This window comes from Amblyraja radiata, chromosome 1, assembly GCF_010909765.2.
Source record: "Amblyraja radiata isolate CabotCenter1 chromosome 1, sAmbRad1.1.pri, whole genome shotgun sequence".
NCBI classification, from domain to species: domain Eukaryota; kingdom Metazoa; phylum Chordata; class Chondrichthyes; order Rajiformes; family Rajidae; genus Amblyraja; species Amblyraja radiata.
The window spans coordinates 35,298,175-35,324,171 of NC_045956.1; the positions used below are offsets into that span (position 1 = coordinate 35,298,175).

General features: G+C 46.8%; 1 protein-coding gene across 2 annotated transcripts in view; it reads left to right on the top strand.

Moving 5' to 3' along the window:
• The window catches only part of dgkq (diacylglycerol kinase theta), a 128,915-nt gene that overhangs the window by 12,738 nt on the left and 90,180 nt on the right, over positions 1 to 25,997 (top strand). For both annotated transcript variants that reach the window (XM_033020457.1, XM_033020458.1), the window contains exons 4-9: positions 3,725 to 3,810; positions 4,549 to 4,674; positions 7,160 to 7,313; positions 9,017 to 9,103; positions 21,501 to 21,601; positions 24,007 to 24,227. In XM_033020457.1, coding sequence (XP_032876348.1) covers positions 3,725 to 3,810; positions 4,549 to 4,674; positions 7,160 to 7,313; positions 9,017 to 9,103; positions 21,501 to 21,601; positions 24,007 to 24,227 — 775 coding nt within the window. The remainder of the gene's footprint in view (positions 1 to 3,724; positions 3,811 to 4,548; positions 4,675 to 7,159; positions 7,314 to 9,016; positions 9,104 to 21,500; positions 21,602 to 24,006; positions 24,228 to 25,997) is intronic.

Genomic DNA, 25,997 nt, shown 5'->3' on the forward strand with positions numbered 1-25,997 from the left:
ACCACCAATATGTCCTGGAATAATCTATGGTCCAGAAAGCACTCCATTGCACCTACTTCCTCATGACTAAGAACGTTTGCATGTCTCCAACGACTCTTACCAATTTCTACAGATGCACTGTAGAAGGCATCCTATTGGGGTTGCATCACAACTTGGTTGTGAACCGCTCTGCCCAAGACTGCAAGAAATTGCAGTTGCAGATGTAGCCCAGTCCCTCACACAGACCAGACTCCCTACCATTGACTCCATCTCCACTTCACGCTGCCAAGAATGACTTGACCTACCCCGGTCATTCGTCCTTCTCCCTGCTCCCGTCCTGCAGAAGATACAGAAACTGGAAAGTGCGCATCACCAGATTCAGGAACAGCAACTTCCCTGCTGTTATCAGACTACTGAATGGTCCTCCCATAAACTGAAGCGTTGCAATGGAGTGCTTTCTGGACTATAGCTTCAATGCGGTTATTCCAGGATCTTCCAACCTACCGCATTGTGGGCCTTACACTTTTTGTACCTGCACTTTCTCTGTAGCTGTTGTGCTATATTTTGCACTGGTAATTTTCTCTTTGCACTACCTGTTGTACTTGTGTATAGTTCGATTATACTCATAGTTTAGTTTAGAGATGCAGCGTGGAAACAGGCCCTTCGGCCCACCAAGTCCATGCCAACCAGCGACCCCTGCACACTTACACTACCCTCCTACACACTTGGGCCGATTTACAAATATACCAAGCCAATTGACCTGTACATCTTTGGAGTGTGGGAGGAAACCCACACAGGTCACGGGGAGAACGTACAAACTCCTTACAGACAGCACCCGTAGTCAAGATTGAACCTGGGTCACTGGCGTTGTAAGGCAGAAACTACTGCTGCACCACCGTGCTGCCTTGTATTGACTGGATAGCACACAAAAATTTTCACTGTACCGGGACATGTACCAAAAATAATCCCACACCAATGTTGCCACCTCACTCAGTTTGAGGGGGGTGGGGAAGGGTTGTAATCCCCTGTGCTTCAGCATTACTTACGGGCCACCACATCTCTCACGTTTCACACACAATGGAGGACTCCCCAGTGTTTCCTGGCACTGTCCCCGCCGTACATGCGATCCTCGGGTTGTTTTGTTATCAGGGATTCCCCGACAGTCAGCCGCTGTTGTCGTCGAGAGATCACAGCAGCACCAATCCTTTAAACGGACGGGCAGCTTGTCAGTGACAGCTCTGATCTGTGCTGTTTCTTTATCCAAGTGGTTGAGGACTGCTACATATGATCCGTCACTGTCGTGCAGCTGGCAAAATGTCACCACAGTGGGCGCCATTTAAAAAAATATTAACATCTTTTTATGTAAAGATAAGACCGACCTCTGGAGACATAGAGTCATACAGCAAGAAAACAGGCCCTTCAGCCCGACTCGTCCATGCCCATCTGAAGCAAGACCCATTTGGCCCATTACCCTCTAAACATTTCTTATCCATATATCTGTCCAAAAGTCTTTTAAATGTTGTTATAGTACCTGCCTCAACTACCTCCTCTGGCAGTTCGTTCCACACACTCACCATCGTCTGTTTGCAAAGTTGCTCCACAGGTTCCTATCAATTCTTTCCCCTCTCACAAACTTATGTCCTCTGGTTGTTGACCCTATCTATTCCCCTCATGATGTTACACCCCTCCACAAGATCACCCCTTAGCCTGCTGTGCTGCATGGTGCAGGCCTGGCCATATAGCTCAGGCCCTCGAGTGTTGACAACATGCTCGCAATGTCAAAGGTCGTCAACCTGTAACATTTTGATTCTCTTCACAAAATAAACTCAGATTAGTCCAGACAGCATTTAAAACTGAATTGAGTTTATATGAGTATCTTGTGCCGTCATTGAGTGTTCAAGTGTTCAAGTGAGTTTATTGTCATGTGTCCCTGTATAGGACAATGAAATTCTTGCTTTGCTTAAGCACACAGAAAATAGTAGGCATTTACTACAAAACAGATAAATGTGTCCATATACCATGATATAAATATATACACACATGAATAAATAAACTGATAGTGCAAATAACAGAAAGTGGTTGGTAATAATCAGAGTTTTGTCCGAGCCAGGTTTAATAGCCTGATGGCTGAGGGGAAGTAACTATTCCTGAACCTGGTTGTTGCAGTCTTCAGGCTCCTGTACCTTCTACCTGAAGGTAGCAGGGAGATGAGTGTGTGGCCAGGATGGTGTGGGTCTTTGATGATACTGCCAGCCTTTTTGAGGCAGCGACTGCGATAAATCCCCTCGATGGAAGGAAGGTCAGAGCCGATGATGGACTGGGCAGTGCTTACTACTTTTTGTAGTCTTTTCCTCTCCAGGGCGCTCAAATTGCCGAACCAAGCCACGATGCAACCGGTCAGTATGCTCTCGACTGCGCACCTGTAGAAGTTAGAGAGAGTCTTCCTTGACAATCCGACTCTCCGTAATCTTCTCAGGAAGTAGAGGCGCTGATGTGCTTTTTTGATGATTGCATTAGTGTTCTCGGACCAGGAAAGATCTTCAGAGATGTGCACGCCCAGGAATTTGAAGCTCTTGACCCTTTCAACCATCGACCCGTTGATATAAATGGGGCTGTGGGTCCCCCTCCTACTCCTTCCAAAGTCCACAATCAGTTCCTTGGTTTTGCTGGTGTTGAGGGCCAGGTTATTGCGCTGGCACCATATGGACAGTTGCTCGATCTCTCTTCTGTACTCTGACTCATCCCCATCAGTGATACGCCCCACAATAGTGGTGTCGTCAGCGAACTTGATGATGGAGTTCGCACTGTGGTTCGCTACGCAGTCATGGGTATAGAGTGAGTACAGCAGGAGGCTGAGCACGCAGCCTTGAGGTGCTCCCGTGCTGATTGTTATTGAGGCTGACACATTTCCACCAATACGAACAGACTGTGGTCTGTGGACGAGGAAGTCAAGGATCCAGTTGCAGAGGGATGCGCAGAGACCCAGTTCTGCGAGTTTGGTAACCAGTTTGGAGGGGATGATTGTGTTAAATGCCGAGCTGTAATCAATGAATAACAGCCTGACATATGAGTTTTTGTTGTCCAAGTGGTCCAGTGCGGAGTGGAGGGCCAGCGAGATCGCATCCACCGTTGATCTGTTGTGGCGGTACGCGAACTGCAGTGGGTCCAGGTTTTTGTCGATGTAGGAGTTGATTTGCTCCATGATCAACCTCTCAAAGCACTTCATCACCACCGGCGTTAGTGCCACTGGTCGATAGTCATTGAGGCATGTCACCTTACTCTTCTTGGGCACCGGTATAATTGATGCCCTTTTAAAGCAGGTGGGGACCTCAGACCTCAGAAGTGAGAGGTTGAAAATGTCCGTAAAAACTCCCGCCAGTTGGTCCGCACAGGTTTTTAGAACACGACCGGGTATACCATCAGGACCAGGTGCTTTTCGGGGGTTCACCCCTCTGAAGGATTTCCTGACATCGGCCTCTGTGACTGAGACTGAAATGCCATCGCAGCGAATGGGGGATCGGGAAGGCACATCAGTATTCTCCCTGTCAAAGCGTGCGTAAAACGCATTGAGCTCGTCAGGGAGTGATGTTACACCGGCATTCGAGCTGCCTCCTGGTTTTGCCTTGGAGGCAGGGTGGGTGGAGTGAGAGGAAGGGTGAATGATGGAACAGTATGATATAGAGAGGCTGGTTCACAGGTTGCCTCACCCTGTCCTCACACTCTCTCTCTCTCTCTGCACTGACAGTGTGTGAACTACACGTCCATGTGGATTGCAGCCCGTTTGCCTGCAGTGACTGCCGACGATGCCATCAAGATGGGCAACATGATCGGGTGAGTGAGGGAAGAGGCAATGGACATACTGCTGCCAATGTCAGAAAATGCTCATCTCCCTTTCACCTCCAGCCTTTGTTCCCCCTCCTCACCTCGCCTGTATCCACCTACCACCTTCCAGGCTTTGTGCCACCCCTACCTCATCTACTCCATCAGTCTGAAGAAAGGTCCCAGCTTGAAACCTCATCTGTCCATTCCATCACAGATGCTGTCTGACTCGCTGAGTTCCTCCAGCACTTTGTGCTTTGCTGAAGTTTCCAGCGTCTGCAGCCCCTGTGTCTCTGTCTGTCATAGAGTGACACAGCGTGGAAACACCAACCAACATGTCCCAACTTCACTGGAGTCATAGAGTGATACAGTGTGGAAAAAGGCCCTTCGGCCCAACGTGCCCATACTGACCAACGTCCCATCCATACTAGAATCATGGAGTGATACAGCATGGAAACAGGCCCATCGGCCCAACTTGCCCACACCAGCCAACATGTCCCATCTACACTAGTCCCACCTGCCTGTGTTTGGTCCATATCCCTCCAAATCTGTCCTATCCATGTAGCTGTCTAACTGTTTCTTAAAATTTGGGATAGTCCCTGCCTCAACTACCTCCTCTGGCAACTCGTTCCATACACCCACCACCCTTTATGTGAAAAAGTTACCCCTCATATTCCTATTAAACCTTTTCCCCTTCGCCTTAGACCTATGTCCTCTGGTCCTTGAAATGTATCTTGCCGTTTCTCCCAGGAGTCATATCACCACCACTGGCGAGAAGGGAATCTATTGCCCAGTGCTCGCTGTGACGTCTGTAAGAAGGCCTGTGGGTCATCGGAAGTGTTGTCCGGCTTTCGATGTGAATGGTGTGGGATAACGGTAAGTCAACAGCATGATAAGGAGTTGCCGCTGCATATTAATCATCATAACTGATGAATCCACAGATACAGCTCCACACCAACTCTGCACGCTCACTCAAACAATATTCCCATCCTTCATAACCATATAACCATATAACAATTACAGCACGGAAGCAGGCCATCTCGACCCCTCTAGTCCGTGCCGAACACATAATCTCCCCTAGTCCCATATACCTGCGCTCAGACCATAACCCTCCATTCCTTTCCCATCCATATAACTATCCAATTTATTTTTAAATGATAAAAACGAACCTGCCTCCACCACCTTCACTGGAAGCTCATTCCACACAGCTACCACTCTCTGAGTAAAGAAGTTCCCCCTCATGTTACCCCTAAACTTCAGTCCCTTAATTCTCAAGTCATGTCCCCTTGTTTGAATCTTCCCTACTCTCAGTGGGAAAAGCTTTTCCACGTCAACTCTGTCTATCCCTCTCATCATTTTAAAAACCTCTATCAAGTCCCCCCTTAACCTTCTGCGCTCCAAAGAATAAAGCCCTAACTTGTTCAACCTTTCTCTGTAACTTAGTTGCTGAAACCCAGGCAACATTCTAGTAAATCTCCTCTGTACTCTCTCTATTTTGTTGACATCCTTCCTATAATTAGGCGACCAAAATTGTACACCATACTCCAGAATTGGCCTCACCAATGCCTTGTACAATTTTAACATTACATCCCAACTTCTATACTTCATAAATCATAGTCATGGAGTTGTACCACACAGAAACAGGCCCTTCAGCCCAACTTGTCCATGCCGACCAATTTGTGCTTCTGGGTTAGTCCCATTTGGCCCAAAGCTCTCCAAACCCTTCCTATGCATATATCTGTCCATATATGCATATACTTTACTTATTAGCCAATGTAGTGCTTTATTATTATAAGCTCCGCCTACTACCACACTATTCATATTATCGCAACCCGACATGTGCTGTTAGTTAGTACTGCTGCATGGTAAGAGTAACATGCTGTAGTGTTGTATACGTTTTCAATAAATACTGTTATACCAGATCTGTGAGTATGTGTGATTTACTCAACAACATCTCCGACTACATTCTATCTTTGTCCCGCCCACTCCCCTGACATCAGTCTGAAGAAGGATCTCGACCCGAAACGTCACCCATTCCTTCTATCCAGAGATGCTGCCTATCCCGCTGAATTACTCCAGCATTTTGTGTCTAAACCCAGGTAACATCCGCACAGTAATCTCCCTTTCCAACTTAACAACATCTTTCCCATAGATGGGTGACCAGAACTGCACACAGTGCTCCCGGCACCAACTCAAACTAGAAATAGATTGCAGTAGCAATCATTTGCAGTGGTTTGTAAATAAGGAATTAATTCTCTAGACCTTGAATGTACATTCAAACAGTTGATTGATCTCCTGACTCCAATCTGTATATAACTGAGGAATTCTCTCAGTAAATAATGAATTCATCAATCTATGAATAATTAACAACTTCTCCCATCCATCATGTTTGGGAACATTCACGCAACCAACTTGACCAATAGTAAATTTTCATTATTCTGCCATGCAGAAACTACAATAAATTCCACAAATTAATTATTTGCTGTTTGGGATAATTTACTCTGAACCTGATCTGTAAATTGTTCTCAGGTTGCACGTGAATTTATCTTTTAATTTTGACCTTGCAAAAATGAACTAAGTTTAAATTTCATTTTAATGATAATTTTTAAAATTTGGATTTCATTTTAATAATTTTTTTCTTTTTCATCATGTGCTTAGAAATGAATTAGTTTGTAACTAACCATTTCCCAGGCGAGAGTGGAGTAACTCCGTAGGTCAGGCAATATCTCTGGAAAATGGATAGGTGACTTCAAGTCGCGACCCTTCTATAGACTGCAGTTCTTTTTCATTCCATAACCCAGGAGTGGTTGATTTTATTTATTGTCAGGAATGCCCATTTTGTTTTGAACATGGTACAGGAACAGGCCCTTCGGCCCACAATGTCTGTGCTGAACATGATGCCAAGATAAACTAATCTCCTCTGCCTGCACGTGATCCATATCCCACCATTCCCTGCATATCCATGTACCTATCCAAAAACCTCATGTACCACTATCGTATCTGCCTCCACCACCACCCTGGCAGCGTGTTCCAAGCCATGACCTCCTTTGTGCAAATAAACGCACCCTGCACCTCTCCTTTAAACCTCTCCCATGATGGGCCACGTTCTGTTCTGGCTGTCTGAACACAAATACTTAGCAGGGCAGGCAGCATCTGTGGAGGGAGATTAAAGACTCTTGTATTTGTGGTTGTAGTTCAGATAAAGGGTCAGTAACATGAAGGGCTGACTCTGTCGCTCTCACAGCAGATGCTTCCTCACTTCCGAAGTGCTTCCGCTACTGTTTGCTTTGTTTTTTTGTTTTGAATCTTGGATTGAAAATGTATCTTCTATATGGTAAAAGTGGCATTATTTTATTTCCAGGTTCATGCTGATTGTTACAGTGACCTTACACCAGAGTGTAATTTTGGCAGATTACAGAACATGATATTGCCTCCTGATTGTGTACGTGTATGTGCACGTAGCTTCAGCAAGTTCCACTCTTTCCGGATATCGGAGCACTCGCAAACAGAGCAGGGTAAGTAGGGCAGAGTGAAAATAATTAATGTTGATAAACAGATACGTGAATTAATCTTAATTCTTAATTTTGAATTAAGACTCAGAATAAAAGTGCCTGCCTACCTGCTGATAAGCAGTACCGCTTACCATTGGTAAGTGTCTTACCTGCTGATGTAACCGCATAGTATAAATGATCATAATGTTAGGATTACCCGACTGTAACACACTGAGTCATACAGCAAGGAGACTGGTCCTTCAGCTGAACTGTTCTTTGTGCATCTAACTTAGTCTCATTTGCTCGCATTTGTCTCCTGTCCCTTAAAACCTTTCTTATCTGTGTACTTGTCCAAATGTCTATTAAATGTATTATTATTATTATTGCCACAACTATCTGCGCTGGCTGCTCATTCCATATACCCACCAGTTGCCTCTCAGGTAAAGCTTTCCTCTCTCACCTTAAACCTATGCCCTCTAGTATTTCATTCCCCATCTCTGAGTAAAAGATTCTGTGCATTCACCATAGCTATTCCTCATGATTTTATACACAATTTTATAAAATCACCCTCTGGCCCCCTGAACACCAAGGAATAAAGAATAAAGAATCTCAGGCTCTCGAGTCCTGGCAACATCCTGGTAAATTATCTTTGCACTCTTTCCAACGTTCTTCCTAAAGCCGGGCGAACAAAACTGAACACAATACTCTTAAGTGGGGCCTCACCAATGAGTTATGTGTGAATCACCAAGTGACTGATGTATGTCACACCATGACCCAGCATCAATCTTTGTGGTACAGTGCTGGTCACAGATTTCCAATTAGACCACCGCCTCCCTCTGCTTCCTATAAACCAACCGATGTTTGATCCAATGTGTACGAACGAACCGCAGATGCTGGTTTAAATCGAAGGTAGACACAAAATGCTGGAGTAACTCAGTGGGACAGGCAGCATCTCTGGAGAGAAGGAATGGGTGACGTTTCAGGTCGAGACCCTTCTTCAGACTTTGATCCAATGTGTCAGCCTGCCTTGGTCTCTCCTTGCTCAGCACCACATATTTCGCTTGGGCAGCTTACACCCAGCGGTATAGATTTTGATTTCTCTAACTTCATGTAACCGTTTTATTCCCTCTCTCTGTCCCTCCACCTTCGTTGTACTAATTTCACTCTTGTCCTGGTGAGTTTCATTCTCCGTCTAACTCATTCTCACCTAACCCACTGCCAATAATGGACTGTTTCCTTTATCATCGTTACTTTCTTGCATATCTTTCTTTCATTTGTTCTATATCTCTCTACATCACCGTCTATATCTCTTGTTTACCTTTCCTCTGACTCTCAGTCTGAAGAAGGGTCTCGACCCGAAACGTCACCTTTTCTCCAGAGATGCTGCCTCTCCCGCTGAGTTACTCCAGCATTTTGTGTCTATAACTTCCCACAAATAAAGCCAGGCTGATCATCCCTAACCAATGTCTGCCTTTCAAAGGGAATATAGGAATTGTTTTAAAGTGCATAATTTGCAAGGGAGTTAATCTCATACATTGATAAGGATTAATTGACATACCGATTAAAGTTACGAGGAGAACATTGAGAACAAGGATGTCGGCCACATGCACGTGTGTGTGCATGTTTGTGAAGGGTTGCATGACTGCGTGGTCAGTGTGAGCGTGTACATGCACTTTTGCTGACGTCATCTGCCTGTGCAGTTTGTGCTTACGGGATGTCTTCCACAGGAGACGAGGAGAGTGGTGAAGATGATGATCCTACTGGAAACCCTGGCTCATATAAAGACCCTCAGCCTCCTTCCACAACCGATTCAGGTAAATGCACCCTGACTGCTTTTGAAGAGGTGATTAAAACTTTTATAATCTGAAGTAAAGTCTATCTGCCCACTTTCAGATTGTGTGATGAAGGGGTTATCATTTTGTTTTTCCCTGCCATATGTATTGTGATTCAGATACTGTTGATTGTTTTTAGGGAGTCATAGACCTTTACGGCATGGAAACAGGCCCTTCAGCCCACCTTGCCCGTGCCAACCAAGTTGGTATACAGGGCCCGTCCCAATTGCTTACATTTGCCGGAAGCCCTCTAAACCCTTCCTATCCTTATCACTCTCAAAATGTCTTTTGAAAGTCACAATTGTATCTCTTCCTCTGGCAGCTCATTCCAGATACAGACCAGCCTCTGAATGAAAAGTTGCCCCCGGAGGTCCCTGTTAAATTTCTCCCTTCTCACCTTAAGCCTGTGCCCTCGAGTTCTACCCTGTGATAAAACTGTGAGAGTTCACTTTATCCATGTCCCTCATGATCTTGTGTACCTCAGCCTCCTACACTCCAAAGGAAAGGCCCAACGTGTCCTGTTAATTCAGTCCATTGTTATAGATGATCAGAAAGACAAAGTGCCAATCTGGGGTTGCTGGACAATTGACAAGTGTTGGGATGGGTAAGGATTGGTTGCTGCCAGTTGGATGATGCCTCAGTCTCCTGACGTCTGTAAGTTGTCCCATTTATTTGTTACGTATGATACTGGGAGGAAACTGTGAATAGACATGTCTGTGGAGGTTCAGAACCAACATGTCAGACTGGGGAAGATGTGCTCTTCAGATTTTGCCATGCCTTTTAGTTGAACAGCATAGGAATGGGCCACCATGTCCGTGTTGCCCATGCCTCCAGACAAACTATTGCAATACAAGTGTAGGACTTGCATTGACTGGCCAGTGTGGAGATAGTCCAGGTGTGTCACGTCTGTCGACAAACACACCAAGTACAAGCTGACCAGTTGCCACCACGTCAGGCCTCACTCCATCAACAGTTAATGGATGGGGATGGATACAGCACCGGCTGTGGGTACTGCTGCATAACATGATCACTGATGCCCATTTTGGCCATTACCAGGACCATGAGCATCAGACTTACCACACATTTGGTCCAAACACAAAGAGGTAACGTGGAGAGATTTAAACACAACATTTGTCCTGTGTGACATCAAAACTGCTGTAAAATTGGCCCATGAGGAATCAAAGGGAAATGTGTGCATTGTTGGACACTGGTGCAGCGGTACAGTTGCTGCTTTATAGCACAGGAGACCAATCCTGACTATGGGTGCTGTCTGTACGGAGTTTCTACCATCTACCTGTGATCGGATAGGTTTTTTCCGGGTGATCCGGTTTCCTCCCACATTCCAAAGAAGTGCAGGTTGGTAGGTTAATTGGCTTCTGTAAATTGTGTGTAGGATAGAACTAACCAATCCAATGGATGTATGGGTGATTGCTGGTCTGTATGGACTCGGTGGGCCGAAAGGCCTGTTTCCACGCTGTGTAACCCACAGAAGTCGGGCAGCGAGGCCTGTCTGGGGCGAAGGAGCCTCAGCAGTGGCGGCGATGGGAGCCTCAGCAGCGGGATCCTCGGCGGTGGTGGGGCCTCGGCGTCTGGGCGGCAACGGGGCATCGGCAATGGGAACCTCGGTGGCGGTGGAGCGTGAGGGGGGAGGGGAAGACATAGGGGGATTGCCGTGAAGAACAATGGAAGACCCGGAGTGGGGGGACCGCCATGAGGGACGGTGGGAAAGGGGGACCGGGCGTGCGGGGGGTAGCACTGTAGTTTAGGATCCTCTGCCCAGGTGATATGTCTGCATTCGATCGTTCGTTCCGTTGAAGGTGCCAGCCAACGGCAGCCAGCCAACAGTCGCTTGTCCTTTTATTTATTTTTCCACTCTTAAACCCCTGTCTCACGGTGCGAGTCCACCCACGAGTGATCCCGAGTTTAATACAAATCAAACTCGTAATCACGTAGAATTAACGTAGCGGGAACGTCGGAACTCATAACGCTAACGGCAGGTACTCGGGAAACTTGTTAACTCGTGAAAATCTTTCAACAAGATGAAAGATTTCCACGAGCCAAATTTTAAACTTTTAAACTCGTTGTAAGAACGTAGTAGCCCGTGAGTTTACCGTAGTGACTCGTGATTCTACGTGGGCACTCTTTAACTCAGCATCTCTGGAGAGAAGGAATGGGTGACTGGATGACTTTTCCAAAATTCTGCTGCGTCTTTGTATTACTCCAACACTGTGTGTTCACTTTTTGTCAAACAGCATCTGCCCTTTCTTGTGTATGACATTATTTGTATCCGTGGCAGTTGATTGTCGCTCCCTTCAGTTTCCCAGGGGGTCGGGGCAGGGGGGGGAGGGGGAGATGCTGCCTAGTGAGGATCTCATTTATCCAATGAGTTATGCTCTCTTTAAAGATTAATTTCGAAATAACCCGCCAATTTCTCTTCTTTCGCTGTTATATCCGAGAACTGCTCCAGATGAAATCCTGGATTTTATTTTTTTTCCTCCCGGGGGTAAAACAAAAAATAAATGCACTTAAAGCACCAGGGGTGGGGTAGAGGCATACGACCAACGAACGGGGCGATATTATCCAGAATGAGTAAAATAAAACAAAAATTGGAGTACTGAATAATGGCACAGATTTGAGGGGTGCGGAAAGGAACTGCATATGCTGGTTTGAACCGAAGATAGGCTCAAAAAGCTGGGGTAACTCAGCGGGACAGGCAGCATCTCTGGAGAAAAGGAATGGGCGCGATTTCAGGTCGAGACCCTTCTTCAGACTGCATTCTGCAGTCGCCTAGTCCATTTCTCCAGAGATGCTGTCTGACCCGCTGCGTTACTCCAGCTTTTCGTGTCTCTCTACGGATTTGAGAGAGTGAGATTCACTGCCAGACATCGTCGGTATATTAAATGTACAAGTGTCGTTTCACATGACCGTAGTCAAGGAAACAGCAGTGTACCAATAGTCCGATTATTGTAGCGGTATAGCAAAGACATCTCTGCTGTCCGTTTTTGGTGTTTCATACATTTGTTCTTCCCCCCCCCCACCTTTCCATCCCAACTCCAGTCCCATCCGACCCCCTGGGAAACTGAAGGGAGTGACAATCAATTGCCACGGATACAAATAATGTCATACACAAGAAAGGGCAGATGCTGGTTGCCAAAAAGTGAACACACAGTGCTGGAGTAATGCAAAGACGCAGCAGAATTTTGGAAACGTCATCCCGTCACCCATTCCTTTTCTCCAGAGATGCTGCCTGTTAAAGAGTTAAAGAGTGCCCACGGTAGACTCACGAGTCACTACGGTACACTCACGGGCTACTACGTTCTTACAACGAGTTTAAAAGTTTAAAATTTTAACTTCACGAGTAAATTTGACTCGTGGAAATCTTTCATCTCGTTGAAAGATTTTCACGAGTTAACAAGTTTCCCGAGTATCAGCCGTTAGCATTACGAGTTCCGACGTTCCCGCTACATTAATTCTACATGATTACCACAAGTTTGATTTGTTTTAAACTCGGGATCACGCGTGGGTGGACTCTCACCGTGAGACCGGGCCATCAATTTCAAGGTTTTGTGCACCTTGTGTGTTGTGACTGTTGGCAGATCAATTTCCCTCCGGGGATGAGTAAGGTTTATTGTACCTTAAATTACACTAAATTCTAGCAAAGTGCTGGAGGATCTCTGCAGGTAAGGCAGTTTGAGAGCTACAATACCAATACAATACCTTTTATTTGTCATTTGAACCTCACATGAGATTCAAACGAAATTTGGTTTCTGCAGCCATACAAGAAAAGAACCAAGGCACACACCAACACAATTTACACAAACATTCATCACAGTGAGTCTCCTCCTCACTGTGATGGAAGGCGAAGTCTTATCTCTCCCCTGCTCTCCATTCCTCTCCCGAAGTCGAGGTCAAAGCCCCTGGCGGGCGCTAGCAAATCCGCGGCCACTCAAAGTCACGCCGGGCGATGTAAGACCCGTCTTGGTGTTGGAGCCCCCGGCGGGCGCTAGCAAGACCGCGGCAAATTAAAGCCGCGCCGGGCGTTGTAGGGCTCTCTCAACCCCGCAATTCGGGCGGGAGAAGTCGCCGTTGCCGGTGCCCCGCAAAGCAGTCTCCCACCGGGGACCCGCGAGCTCCCGGTGTCACCATCCACCGGAGTCGGGTCGCAGCAGCGCGCCACCGCAGCTCTCCACGCTCCGAAGCTGGCCAGCTCCACGGAGGTAGGTCCGCAGCTCCACAGCTCCACGGGGGTAGGTCCGCAGCTCCGCAGCTCCACAGGCTCCGTGACTTGAGCCTCCAGGTTGTTCCGGTTGGAGGCCGCTCCACGGCGCTAGGCCCCAACGGCAACGGAGACCCGGCAGGGAAAAGGTCGGGTCTCCATGCAGGGAAGAGATTTAAAAGTTTCCCCCACACACCCCCCACCCCCCCACATCTACACATTTAAAAACCCACTACAAACTGAACCCTCAACAGGACAAAAAAATAAAAAATACACAGACAGACTGCAGAGGCCACTGCGACGTCGGTCGCGCCGCCCACACACTAGTTAGGGCTCTTAAAGATAGCGGAGTCAGGGGATATGGGGAGAAGGCAGGAACGGGGTACTGATTAGGGATGATCAGCCATGATCACATTGAATGACGATGCCGGCTCGAAGGACCGATTGGCCTACTCCTGCACCTATTGTCTATTGTGTGGAGGCAATGGACAGGCAATTGATGAGGCAAAATACTTTGGTTCAGCCACACATGGAGCACTGCGTGAAGTTCTGGTCATCACATAATAGGAAGAAGGTAGGGGCTTTGGTGAGGATGCAGAAGAGGTTTACCTGAATACTGCTTGGTTTAGAAGGTATTAACTAGAGGTAGAGGTTGATCAAACTTGGATTGTTTACTCTAGAGCATCAGAGGATTAGTGGTGACCTGATAGACTCATGAGAGGCTCATATAGGTTAGCTAGAGCCACTTCCCCAGTGTAGAAATATCAAATACTAAAGGCATAGTTTTAAGGTGAGACAGGGCAAATTTTAATTTGGGTGAGAGTTGGGAGTGAGAAATTGCGAGAGACCAAGCCCGAGGGAGTATAGCGACCGGGGGGGGGGGGGGGGGGGGGGGGGGGGGGGGGGGGAGGGAGGAGGTACGGAACATTTGGATTTTTCAGCTTGAAATTGTGCAATATGGTGCATACTGTAGCGAGTCTTTTAACTTACACTTGAATGCAATATATATGGTTTAAATTGGATTGGAGCGTTTTTGAAAGGGGGGAGGCTGTGCGATCACTGATCACTGGCCTTGGGGGTACCCGGTGAGGGAGTGGAGCAACCGAGTGTAGAGAGGGTGTAGAGGAAGAAGAGTGTCCCCCCTCCCAGGGTAGGAACTTTTTGAAATTTGATGTAATAAAATCATGTTTTAGTGCACTGTAGAAGTATGATTTCAATGTTTTTTGTATGAGTATTTTTAAGAGGTAACTTTTTAAGGGGTAACTTTATCCACACAAATGGTGATGGGTGTATGGAACAAGCTGCCAGAGGAGGTAGTTGAGGCAGGGACCATCCTCACATTTAAGAAAGTTAAACTGATACATGGATAGGACAGGTTTGGAGGTATGGACCAAAAGCAGGTAGCGTAGCTGGGACATGTTGGCGGGTGTGGGCAAGTTGCGCCGAAGGGCCTGTTTTCACACTGTATCACTCTATGACTACATAATACCTCCACCATGCATGAATGCTTCAAAATCAAGTGATCGAGTTTTATTGCCATATACTCAAGCATAGAAACATAGAAAATATGTGCAGGAATAGGTAATCGGCCCTTCGAGCCAGCACTGCCATTCAATATGATCATGGATATTCATCTAAAATCAGTACCTCTTTCCTGTTTTTTCCCCATATCCCTTGATGTCGTTAGCCCCAAGAACTAAATGTAACTCTCTCTTGAAAACATCCAGTGAATTGGCCTGCACTGCATTCTGTGGCAGAGAATTCCACAGATTCACAACTCTCTGCGTGAAGAAAGTTTGTTCTCATCTCAGTCCTAACTGCCCCCCCCCACCTTATTCTTAAACTGACCCATGGTTCTGAGCGCCCCCAACATCGGGAACATTTTTCCTGCAGTTACAGTAAGTGAAAATCTAGCAGGCAAGCAGGATGCTTTCACCAACGACCCCCATTTGAAGTCCACTATCTTCCACCGTATCTACCCAGTGCTTGGTACTTACTTCCAGCAGCCACTGGTTGTCCTCCAGGATGCACCGAGCCGCAGCCTGATCCATGCCGGTCACCTGGGCGAATTCGGCACAGAGACTCTCACGGCAGCAGCGCAACGCTCCGACGCCTCCGACGGCCCGGGACTCTTGCACTGAGGCTGCTCCATGGCCGGAGCTGCAGTGAGCGACTCGCCAGCCCGGCAAACACTCTCCTGCCCCGCTCCCCGTCCGCATCTGTCCCCGCCGCTGCTTCCGCTTCCAACACCCGTGGCCCATGCAGTTGATATGTTTCGAAATTTTCGTTGATCACAGAATTTCTCACAACAGAGCGAGATAAATTTGTGATCAGCGTGAGAATTTGGTGAAATGCGTGATTCTCACGCTCAATGCATGGGAGTTGGCAGCCCTGCCTCTCTATCCCCCTCTCCCTCTCCCCCCCTCTCTCTCTCTCTCCCCTCTCTCCACCTCTCTTTCTCCCCTCTCTCTCTCCCTCCCATCTCACTCTCATCCCTCTCTCTCTCCCCTCTCTCTCTCTCCCTCTTCCACTCTCTCTCCTCTCAACCCCCCTCTCTCCCCTCCCCCTCCCTCTCTCCCCTGTCTCACCCCTCTCACTCTCTCCCCTTCCCTCTCTCTTCTTTCCCCCCCTCTCTCCTCTCTTCCCGTCTCTCTCCCCTCTCTCTCCCCCCCCTCTCTCTCTCTCTCTCTCTTCCCCCTCTCTCCCTCCTCACTCTCCCCCTCTCTCGTCCCTCTCTCCTCTCTCTCCCCCCCTCTCCCCTCTCTTTCCCCTAACTCTCTCTCCCCCCTCTCTCTCTCCCCCCCCTCTCTCTCTCCTCTCTTCCCCTCTCTCTCCCCTCTCTCTCCCCCTCTCTCTCCCCCTCTCTCTCTCCCTCTCTCTCTCCCTCTCTCTCTCCTCTCTCCCCCTCTCTCTCCCCCCCCTCTCTCTCTCCCCCCTATCTCTCTCCCTCCTCTCTCCCTCCCCTCACGCTCCTCCCTCCTCTCTCGCGTGCCCCTTCTCACTCTCCCCCTCTCTCTCGTCCCCTCTCTCCTCTCCCTCCCCCTTCTCCCCTCTCTCCCTCTCTCTCCCTTCTCTTTCCCCTTACTCTCTCCCCTTTCTTTCCCCTAACTCTCTCCCCCCCTCTCCCTCTCTCCCTATCTTCCCCCCTCTCTCCCCCTCTCTCTCTTTCTCCCTCCCTCTCTATCTCTCCCTCTTTACACACTCTCCCCTCTCTCTCTGTCTCTCCTCTCACCTCGCTCTCCCCCCCCCCTCTCTCTCTCATATCTCTCCCTCTCCCCCATTTCTCCCTCCCACCTCACTCTCCCCCTGGCTCTCTCTTCCCTCTCTTTCTCCTCTCTCTATCTCCTCTTTCTCTTTGCCCCCCCATCTCTCTCTTCCCCCTCTCTTCCCCCTCTCTCTCTTTTACCACCCCTCTCTCTTCCCCCTCTCTCTCCCATTCTCTCCTACCCTCTCCTCCCTCTCCACCCCCTCTCTCTTCCCTCATTCTTCCCTCTCACTCTTCCCTCTCTCTCTTCCCCCCCTCTCCCACCTCACTCTCACCCTCTCTCCCTCCTACCTCTCTCTCCCCCCCCTCTTCTCTCTCTCCATTCACGCCCCCTCTGTCTCTCCCCTCGCTCTCCGCTCGCCCCCCCACTGTCTCCCTGTCTCCTTCCCCCCCCCTCTCTCTCTCCACCTCCCTTTGAGAGTCTGTCCCTTCGGCACAGAGACTCTCGCGGCAGCGGTACTTCCGACGGCTCCGCGGCCCGGGACACTCGCACTGTCCGGAGTGCTCCATGGCCAGAACTGCAGCGTCAGCCCCGCAAACACTCGACAGCGCCGCAAACACTCGCAAGTCCCGGCTCCCCGCATCTGTTCCCGCTGCTGCTTCTGCTCCCATCCCTCCCGCAGCCCCGGCTCTCCAACACCCGCGGACCATGCAGTTTATCCGAGTTTTGAAATTTTTGTTGATCACAAAATTTCTCACCACTGATCGTGAGAAATTTCTGATCAGCGTGAGGGCGTGAGAGTTTGTTTGAGGGCGTGAGTCTCACGCTCAAAGCGTGAGAGTTGGCAGCCCTGTTATATCATGATCAGTTGGGCAAGTGGGCTGAGGAATGGTTAATGGAGGTTAATGCAGATAAGTGTGAAGACGTTGGTGAAGCAGCATTTGGACCATTGTATTCAGTTTTGGTCAGCCTGCTGAAGGAAAGATGTTGTTAAGCTGGAAAGAGTGCAGAGAAAATTTACAAGTGTGTTCCTGTTTCCCAATTAAATGTGCCTCCAAGAGCTTGTTTAGGTAACAGGAGCCAAATTCCCAATTCGTCATGTTGCTTAGAGTAGATTAAAGAAAGCTACAGTTGGATAGTGTTCCTTATTTAATGCCAATTTGATTCATCAAGTCATCAATCGATTCTGGTGATTCTCTCCTTGAATTAGGTCAGCATCTCGTTACATTTTCTGATCATTCTCTGGGAGCTGCCTACTCTTTGTTTTTCATTGTTGAAAGTATCCACAGCTTCCACTCAATGACTGTCATAGTTCGTAAGGTCATAAGTGATAGGATGCAGAATTAGGCCTTTCATGGCTGATCTATTCCTCTCAACCCCACTCTCCTGCCTTCTCCCCATAACCCCTGACACACGCACTAATGAAGAATCTATCTATCTCTGCTTTAAAAATATCCATTGACGGCATCCACAATCTCCTGTGCAATGAATTCCACCGATTAACCACCCTCTGACTAAAGAAATTCCTCCTCTACTTCCTAAAGGAACCTCCTTTAAGTCTGAGGTTATGTCTGCTGGTGCTAGACTCTCCCACTAGTGGAAACATCCTCTCCACATCCACGCTATCTAAGCCTTTCACTATTCGGTAAGCCAAACCCCGGAAATGTTCAACGTGTGTTGGTTGAATGGATTAATTTGAATATCCTTCCTGTTTCCAAAATAATCTTGAAGCTATTGTTTGGCAGGGAGAGAACAGAAATAAAGTGCAGCCTTTGGCCAATGACAACATCAGGAAGTAACTTGTCTAAGGGCCACCTCCTTGCTGTCATCGGCATATAGACAATTGTGCAGAGATTTATAGAGTCGCACAGCACGGACAGGTGGCCGGTACGGTGGCGCAGCGGTAGAGTTGCTGCCTTTCAGCGCCAGAGACATGGGCTCGATACCGACCTTGGCTGCTGTCTGTACAGAGTTTGTACCGAGATCGGTACAGAGAAAGGTTGAACAAGTTAGGGCTTTATTCTTTGGAGCGCAGAAGGTTAAGGGGGGACTTGATAGAGGTTTTTAAAATGATGAGAGGGATAGACAGAGTTGACGTGGAAAAGCTTTTCCCACTGAGAGTAGGGAAGATTCAAACAAGGGGACATGACTTGAGAATTAAGGGACTGAAGTTTAGGGGTAACATGAGGGGGAACTTCTTTACTCAGAGAGTGGTAGCTGTGTGGAATGAGCTTCCAGTGAAGGTGGTGGAGGCAGGTTCGTTTTTATCATTTAAAAATAAATTGGATAGTTATATGGATGGGAAAGGAATGGAGGGTTATGGTCTGAGCGCAGGTATATGGGACTAGGGGAGATTATGTGTTCGGCACGGACTAGAGGGGTCGAGATGGCCTATTTCCGTGCTGTAATTGTTATATGGTTATATGGTTTATATCGGCTTCCTTCCACGTTCCAAAGACGTACAGGTATGTAGGTTAATTGGCTTGGTATAAATGTAAATTGTCCCTAGTGTTTTTAGTTTATTTTATTTTATTTACAGTTTAGAGATACAGCGCGAAAACAGGCCCTTCAGCCACCAGGTCCGCGCCGACCAGCGATCAGTCTGTACACTAACACTATGCTACTGAGACAATTTTATAAAAGATAATTAACCTACAAACCTGTACATCTTTGGAGGAAACTGGAGTAGCTGGAGAAAACTCATGCAGTCACGGGGAGAAAGTATAAATTGTACAGACAGCAACTGGTGAGGATCGAACCCGGGTTTCTGGCCCTGTCAGGCAGCAACTCTTATCGCTGCGCCACCATGCCACCCCTCGTCTGTGTAGGATAGTGTTAATATGCGGGGATTGCTGGTCGGCGCGGACCCGGTAGGCCAAAGAGCCTGTTTCCACGCTGTATCTCAAACAAAACTAAACAGGCCCATCGACCTCACCAGGAAGCTGCGCTGAGAATATTCTACATTCCAGGCGACCCCCAGGACTACGAACTCCAGGTTTTAAGCCAGGACGCGCTGCTCTGTGAGGATATCAACAGGAATGGGGAGAGGGTGGAGAGCAGGAAGCTGCCAGTGTTCCAAGACACTAACCAGTGATTTGCATCTTGCAGTATAGCCTCTGTATTTCTGTTCATGAAGTCGTCTGCGAAGAGTGTTTCTGATCTGTCGGACAGGTGTTTGGGGATTTTTCTTTATTGTAGAGAGAATTCTTCTGTCCTCAGCTGTGGAGGTCTTCCTTGGCCTGCCAGTCCCTTTGCGATTAGTAAGCTCACCAGTGTTGACTTGCTTCTTAATGATGTTCCAAACAGTTGATTTTGGTAAGCCTATGGTTTGGCTGATGTCTCTTAACAGTTTTATTCTTGTTTCTCAGTCTCATAATGGCTTCTTTAACTTTCATTAACACAACTTTGGTACTCATGTTAATAAACAGCAATAAAAGTTTCCAAAGGTGATGGAAAGACTGGAGGAAAGACTAGGTGCTGAGAGCTCTCTTACATCTGCATTAAGGAGGCAATTAAACACACCTGAGCAATTACAAATGCCTGTGAAGACATGTGTCCCAAACATTATGATGCCCTGAAATGGGGGGACTATGTATAAACACAGCTGTAATTTCTACATGGTGAAACTAAAATGTATAAAAATGGCCTTTAATAAAATCTGACAATTTGCACTTTAACCACATTTTTTCTATTACAAATCTCAAATTGTGGAGTACGGAGGCTAATAAACAAATGACGTGTCTTTGTCCCAAACATTATGGAGGGCATTGTAATCCTCTGAAATTTCTCCAACCTCCAACGGGATCCCACCACTAACCACATTTCCCTCCACCCTTCCGCAGAGACCATTCCCTCCGCAACTCCCTGGTTAACTCATCCCTTCCTGCCCAAACCACCCCCTCCCCAGGTACCTCCCCCTGCAACACCTGTCACTACCTCCTCCCTCCATAGAGGTTCACTTGCACCTCCTCCAACCTCATCTACTGTATCCGTTGTTCAAGATGTGGACTCTTATACATCGGCGAGACCAAATGCAGACTTGGCGATTGTATTGCGGAACACCTTCGCTCAGCCCGTGTGAACCAACCTGATCTCCCGGTTGCTGGATACTTTAATTCTCCTTCCCATTCCTACACAGACCTTTCTGTCCTCAGTCTCCTCCATTGTCAGAGTGAGGCTAAATCCAAATTGGAGGAACAGCATCTCATATTTCGCTTGGGCAGCTTACAGCCCAGTGGTATGAATATTGATTTCTCTAACTTCAGGTAGCCCCGGCATGCCCTCTCTCTCTATCCCTCCCCCACCCAAGTCACACTAGCTTCTCATTTTCATCTTACAAACAGCTTACAATGGCCTTTATCATCGATACTTTTTTGCATATCTTTCATTCATTATTCTTTATCTCTCCACATCACCATCTATATCTCTCAGTTTCCCTTATCCCTAACCAGTCTGAAGAAAGGTCTCGACCCGAAACGTCACCTATTCCTTTTCTCCAGAGGTGCTGCTGGTCCTGCTGAGTTACTCCAGCTTTTTGTGTCTATCTTCGGTTTAAATCAGCATCTGCAGTTCCTTCTTATACATATCCTTACCCTCTCACCTTAAACCTATGTCCTCTAGTTCTTGATCCCGTACCCTGGGAAAAAGACTGTGCATTTACCCCATCTATTCCATTCATGATTTTGTACTCCTAGGAGATCTTCCCTCATCCTCCTGCACTCTAAGGAATAAAGTCCTAGCCTGCCCACCTCTCTCTAGAGTTCTGGCAACATCCTCGTAAATCTTTACTGCACCCTTTGCAGCTTAAAAAGTGGACGTAGTTGAACGTGGTGGTCACACACTTCAGCCTCCTCGACCTTCTTCATGATAGTAGTAAATTAATTGCTTTATAGTATTCCTGCCAATACTGTTTCCTGTTTTGTTTTCTTTATATTGCCATTATGTTAATTGTTCTCAGGTAAACAGACGTTAAAGATATTCGATGGTAATGACACAGTGAAACGCAATCAATTTAGATTAATTACCGTTCCACGCATTTCAAAAATAGAAGAAGCAGTGGTAAGTGAATTCAAAGATCAATTTAAATATCCTTACAATAAGACGGTGTAACCTCCTGCCTTGTGTCTTCTGTAACTGTAACAAAAGGGCGGCATGGTGGTGCAGCGGTAGAATTGCTGCCTTACATCGCTTATAGCGCCAGAGACCCAGGTTCAAACTCGACTATAGGTGCTGTCTGTACGGCGTTTGTACATTCTCCCCGTGACCACCTGGGTTTTCTCCGAGAACTTCAGTTTCCTCCCACATTCCAAAGACGTACAGGTTTGTAGGTTAATTGGCTTTGTATAAATGTAAATTGTCCCTAGTGTGTGTTGTATGGTGTTGGTGTGCGGGGATCGCTGGTCGGTGTGGACTCAGTGGGCCGACGGGCCAGTTTCCACGTTGTAACTTTAAGCTAAACTAAACTATGTGTGGAGACCAATTGCTCTCCGTTGAACTGCATGGAAATTTTCCATTAAAACCTCCGCTATCACATTGGTTGTCACCTCTGATAGATCCAGATAGTGAAAGCAGGTTGTAGTGGTGTTGTTTGGAAAGAGCTATGAATCTAGTCCCCTCCTTTCCTTTCGCCATGCTCATTCAATTCTGTGTCTCCAAAAATTCTTTTTTAAAAGTGAAGCACAAAGAGTTAGATTTCACAATGCTTTGGTAGAAAGGGCCCATGGTATCCAATGGAGTGACTTACAGTGGCTTGCAAATGTTTTCATACCCCTTGAATTTTTCCACATTTTGTCACGTTACAACCACAAACGTAAATGTATTTTATTGGGATTTTATGTGATAGACCAACACAAAGTGGTGCATGATTGTGAAGTGGAAGAAAAATGATACATGGTTTTCAAATTTTTTTACAAATAAAAAACTGAAAAGTGTGGCGTGCGAAAGTATTCAGCCCCCCTGAGTCAATACTTTGTAGAACCACCTTTCGCTGCAATTACAGCTGCAAGTCTTTTGGGGTATGTCTCTACCAGCTTTGCACATCTAGAGACTGAAATTTTTGCCCATTCTTCTTTGCAAAACAGCTCAAGCTCAGTCAGATTGGATGGAGAGCGTCTGTGAACAGCAATTTTCAAGTCTTGCCAGAGATTCTCAATTGGATTTAGGTCTGGACTTTGACTGGGCCATTCTAACACATGAATATGCTTTGATCTAAACCATTCCATTGTAGCTCTGGCTGTATGTTTAGGGTCGTTGTCCTGCTGGAAGGTGAACCTCCGCCCCAGTCTCAAGTCTTTTGCAGACTCTAACAGGTTTTCTTCCAAGATTGCCCTGTATTTGGCTCCATCCATCTTCCCATCAACTCTGACCAGCTTCCCTGTCCCTGCTGAAGAAAAGCATCCCCACAGCATGATGCTGCCACCACCATTTTTCACAGTGGGGATGGTGTGTTCAGGGTGATGTGCAGTGTTAGTTTTCCGCCACACATAGCGTTTTGCATTTAGGCCAAAAACTTCAATTTTGGTCTCACCTGACCAGAGCACCTTCCTCCACATGTTTGCTGTGTCCCCCACATGGCTTGTGGCAAACTGCAAACGGGACTTCTTATGGCTTTTTTTCAACAATGACTTTCTTCTTGCCACTCTTCTATAAAGGCCCGATTTGTGGAGTGCACGACTAATAGTTGTCCTGTGGACAGATTCTCCCACCTGAGCTGTGGATCTCTGCAGCTCCTCCAGAGTTACCATGGGCCTCTTGGCTGCTTCTCTGATCAATGCTCTCCTTGCCCGGCCTGTCAGTTTAGGTGGACAGCCATGTCTTGGTTGGTTTGCAGTTGTGCCATACTCTTTCCATTTTCGGATGATGGATTGAACAGTGTTCCGTGAGATGTTCAAAGCTTGGGATATTTTTTTTATAACCTAACCCTGCTTTAAACTTCTCCGCAACTATATCCTTGACCTGTCTGGTGTGTTCCTTGGGCTTCATGATGCTGTTTGTTCACTAATGTTCTCTAACAAACCTCTGAGGCCTTCACAGAACAGCTGTATTTATACTAAGATTAGATTACACACAAGTGGACTCTATTTACTAATTAGGTGACTTCTGAAGGCAATTGGTTGCACTGGATTTTATTTAGAGGTATCAGAGTAAAGGGGGCTGAATACTTTTGCACGCCACACTTTTCAGTTTTTTATTTGTAAAAAAATTTGAAAACCATGTATCATTTTCCTTCCACTTCACAATTATGCGCCACTTTGTGTTGGTCTATCACATAAAATCCCAATAAAATACATTTACGTTTGTGGTTGTAATGTGACAAAATGTGGAAAAGTTCAAGGGGTATGAATACTTTTGCAAGCCACTGTATGCCTGTTTTGGATCAGTTTTCACGTCTAGGGGTCCCTGTGGCAGTGAGACAGCCGGAGGGTAGAGTTTACTGATGCGTTGTATTGGAATCTCTTCTCCAGGAAGCTGCGCTGAGAATATTCTACATTCCAGGCAACCCCCAGGACTACAAACTCCAGGTTTTAAGCCAGGACGCGCTGCTCGGTGAAGATGTCAACAGGAATGGGGAGAGGGTGGAGAGCAGGAAGCTGCCAGTGTTCCGGGACACTATTCCTGAGGCCTGGGTCCTGCGAGCAAAGCCAACGCAATCTGAAGTCGTCAGAATATATCCCGAATGGTTAAAGTAAGGACTGGTGTCAGTCAGTGTGAAATTATAATGATGTTAATGACATTACTATTCCTGAGTAAATGGCTGTGATGCAGCGGGTTAAGCAGTAATCTTTCACACCTGCGACCACAACTGTATTCAGCTCATACCAAGTTAGAACTCAACAGAGGAGCACAAAGGGGTTAATTAAGAGGGGGGAAATAGAGCATGAAATATGAGCTTGTGGGGAATATAAAAACTGACTGGAAAAGCTTATTTAGATACATGAAGAGGAAAAGATTAGTGAAGACAAATGTAGGTCCCTTACAGTCAGAAACAGGTGAATTTATAATGGGAAACAAGGAAATCGCAGACCAGTTAAACGAGTACTTTGGTTCTGTCTTCACCAAGGAAGACACAAACAAGCTCCCAGAAATACGAGGGGACCTAGGATCTAGTGGGAGGGAGGAACTGAAGGGAATCCACATTAGGTGTTAGGTAAACTGTTGGGACCGAAGGTAGATAAATCCCCAGGCCCTGATGGTCTGCATCCCAGATTACTCAAGGAGGTGGCCCAAGAAATCATGGATGCATTGGTGATCATTTTCCAATGTTATATAGACTCTGGATCAGTTTCTGTGTACTGGAGGGTAGCCAATGTAACCCCACTTTTTAAGAAAGGAAGAAGAGAGAAAACGGGGAATTATTGACCAGTTAACCTGTTTTGAGGATGTAACAAGTATAATGGATAAGGGCGAGCCAGTGGATGTGGTGTATCTGGACTTTCAAAAAGCCTTTGACAAGGTCCCACACAAGAGATTAGTGTGCAAAATTAGAGCACATGGTATTGGGGGTCGGGTATTGACATGGAGAGAGAACTGGTTGGCAGACAGGAAGCAACGATTGGGAATTAACGGGTCCTTTTCAGAATGGCAGGCAGTGACTAGAGGGGTGCCACATGGCTCGGTGCTGGGTCCCGTTATTAACAATATATATTAACGATTTAGACAAAGGAATTAAATATAACATCTCCAGGTTTGCGGATGACACAAAGCTGGATGGATACTATGAGGCTGCAGGGTGAGTGGGCAGAAACATGGCAGATGCAGTAGAAAGTGGATAAACGTGAGGTTATCCACTTTGGTGGCAAGAACAGGAAGGCAGATTATTATCTGAATGGTGTCAGATTAGGAAAAGGGGAAGTACATCGAGACCTGGGTGTCCTTGTTCATCGATCACTGAAAGTAAGCATGCAGGTACAGCAGGCAGTGAAGAAAGCTAAGGATTTGAGTATAGGAGCAAGGAGGTCCTACTGCAGTTGTACAGTGTAAGACCACACCTGGTGTATTGTGGGCAGTTTTGGTCTCCTAATTTGAGGAAGGACATTCTTGCTATTGAGGGAGTGCAGCGTAGGTTCACCAGGATGGCGGGACTGACATATGATGAAAGAATGGGCTTATATTCACTGGAAATTAGGATGAGAGGGTATAGAAACATAGAAATTAGGTGCAGGAGTAGGCCATTCGGCCCTTCGAGCCTGCACCGCCATTCAATATGATCATGGCTGATCATCCAACTCAGTATCTTAGTATCTTATAGAAACATATACAGTGCATTCAGAAAGTATTCAGACTCCTTCACTTTTTCCACATTGTGTTACGTTACAGCCTTATTTAAAAAATGGATTTTTTAAATCATAAATTTACACACAATTGCCCAGAATGAAGAAGCAAAAACAGGTGTTTAGAAATATTTGCAAAGTAATTAAAAATAAATAACTGAAATATCACATTTACATAAATTTTC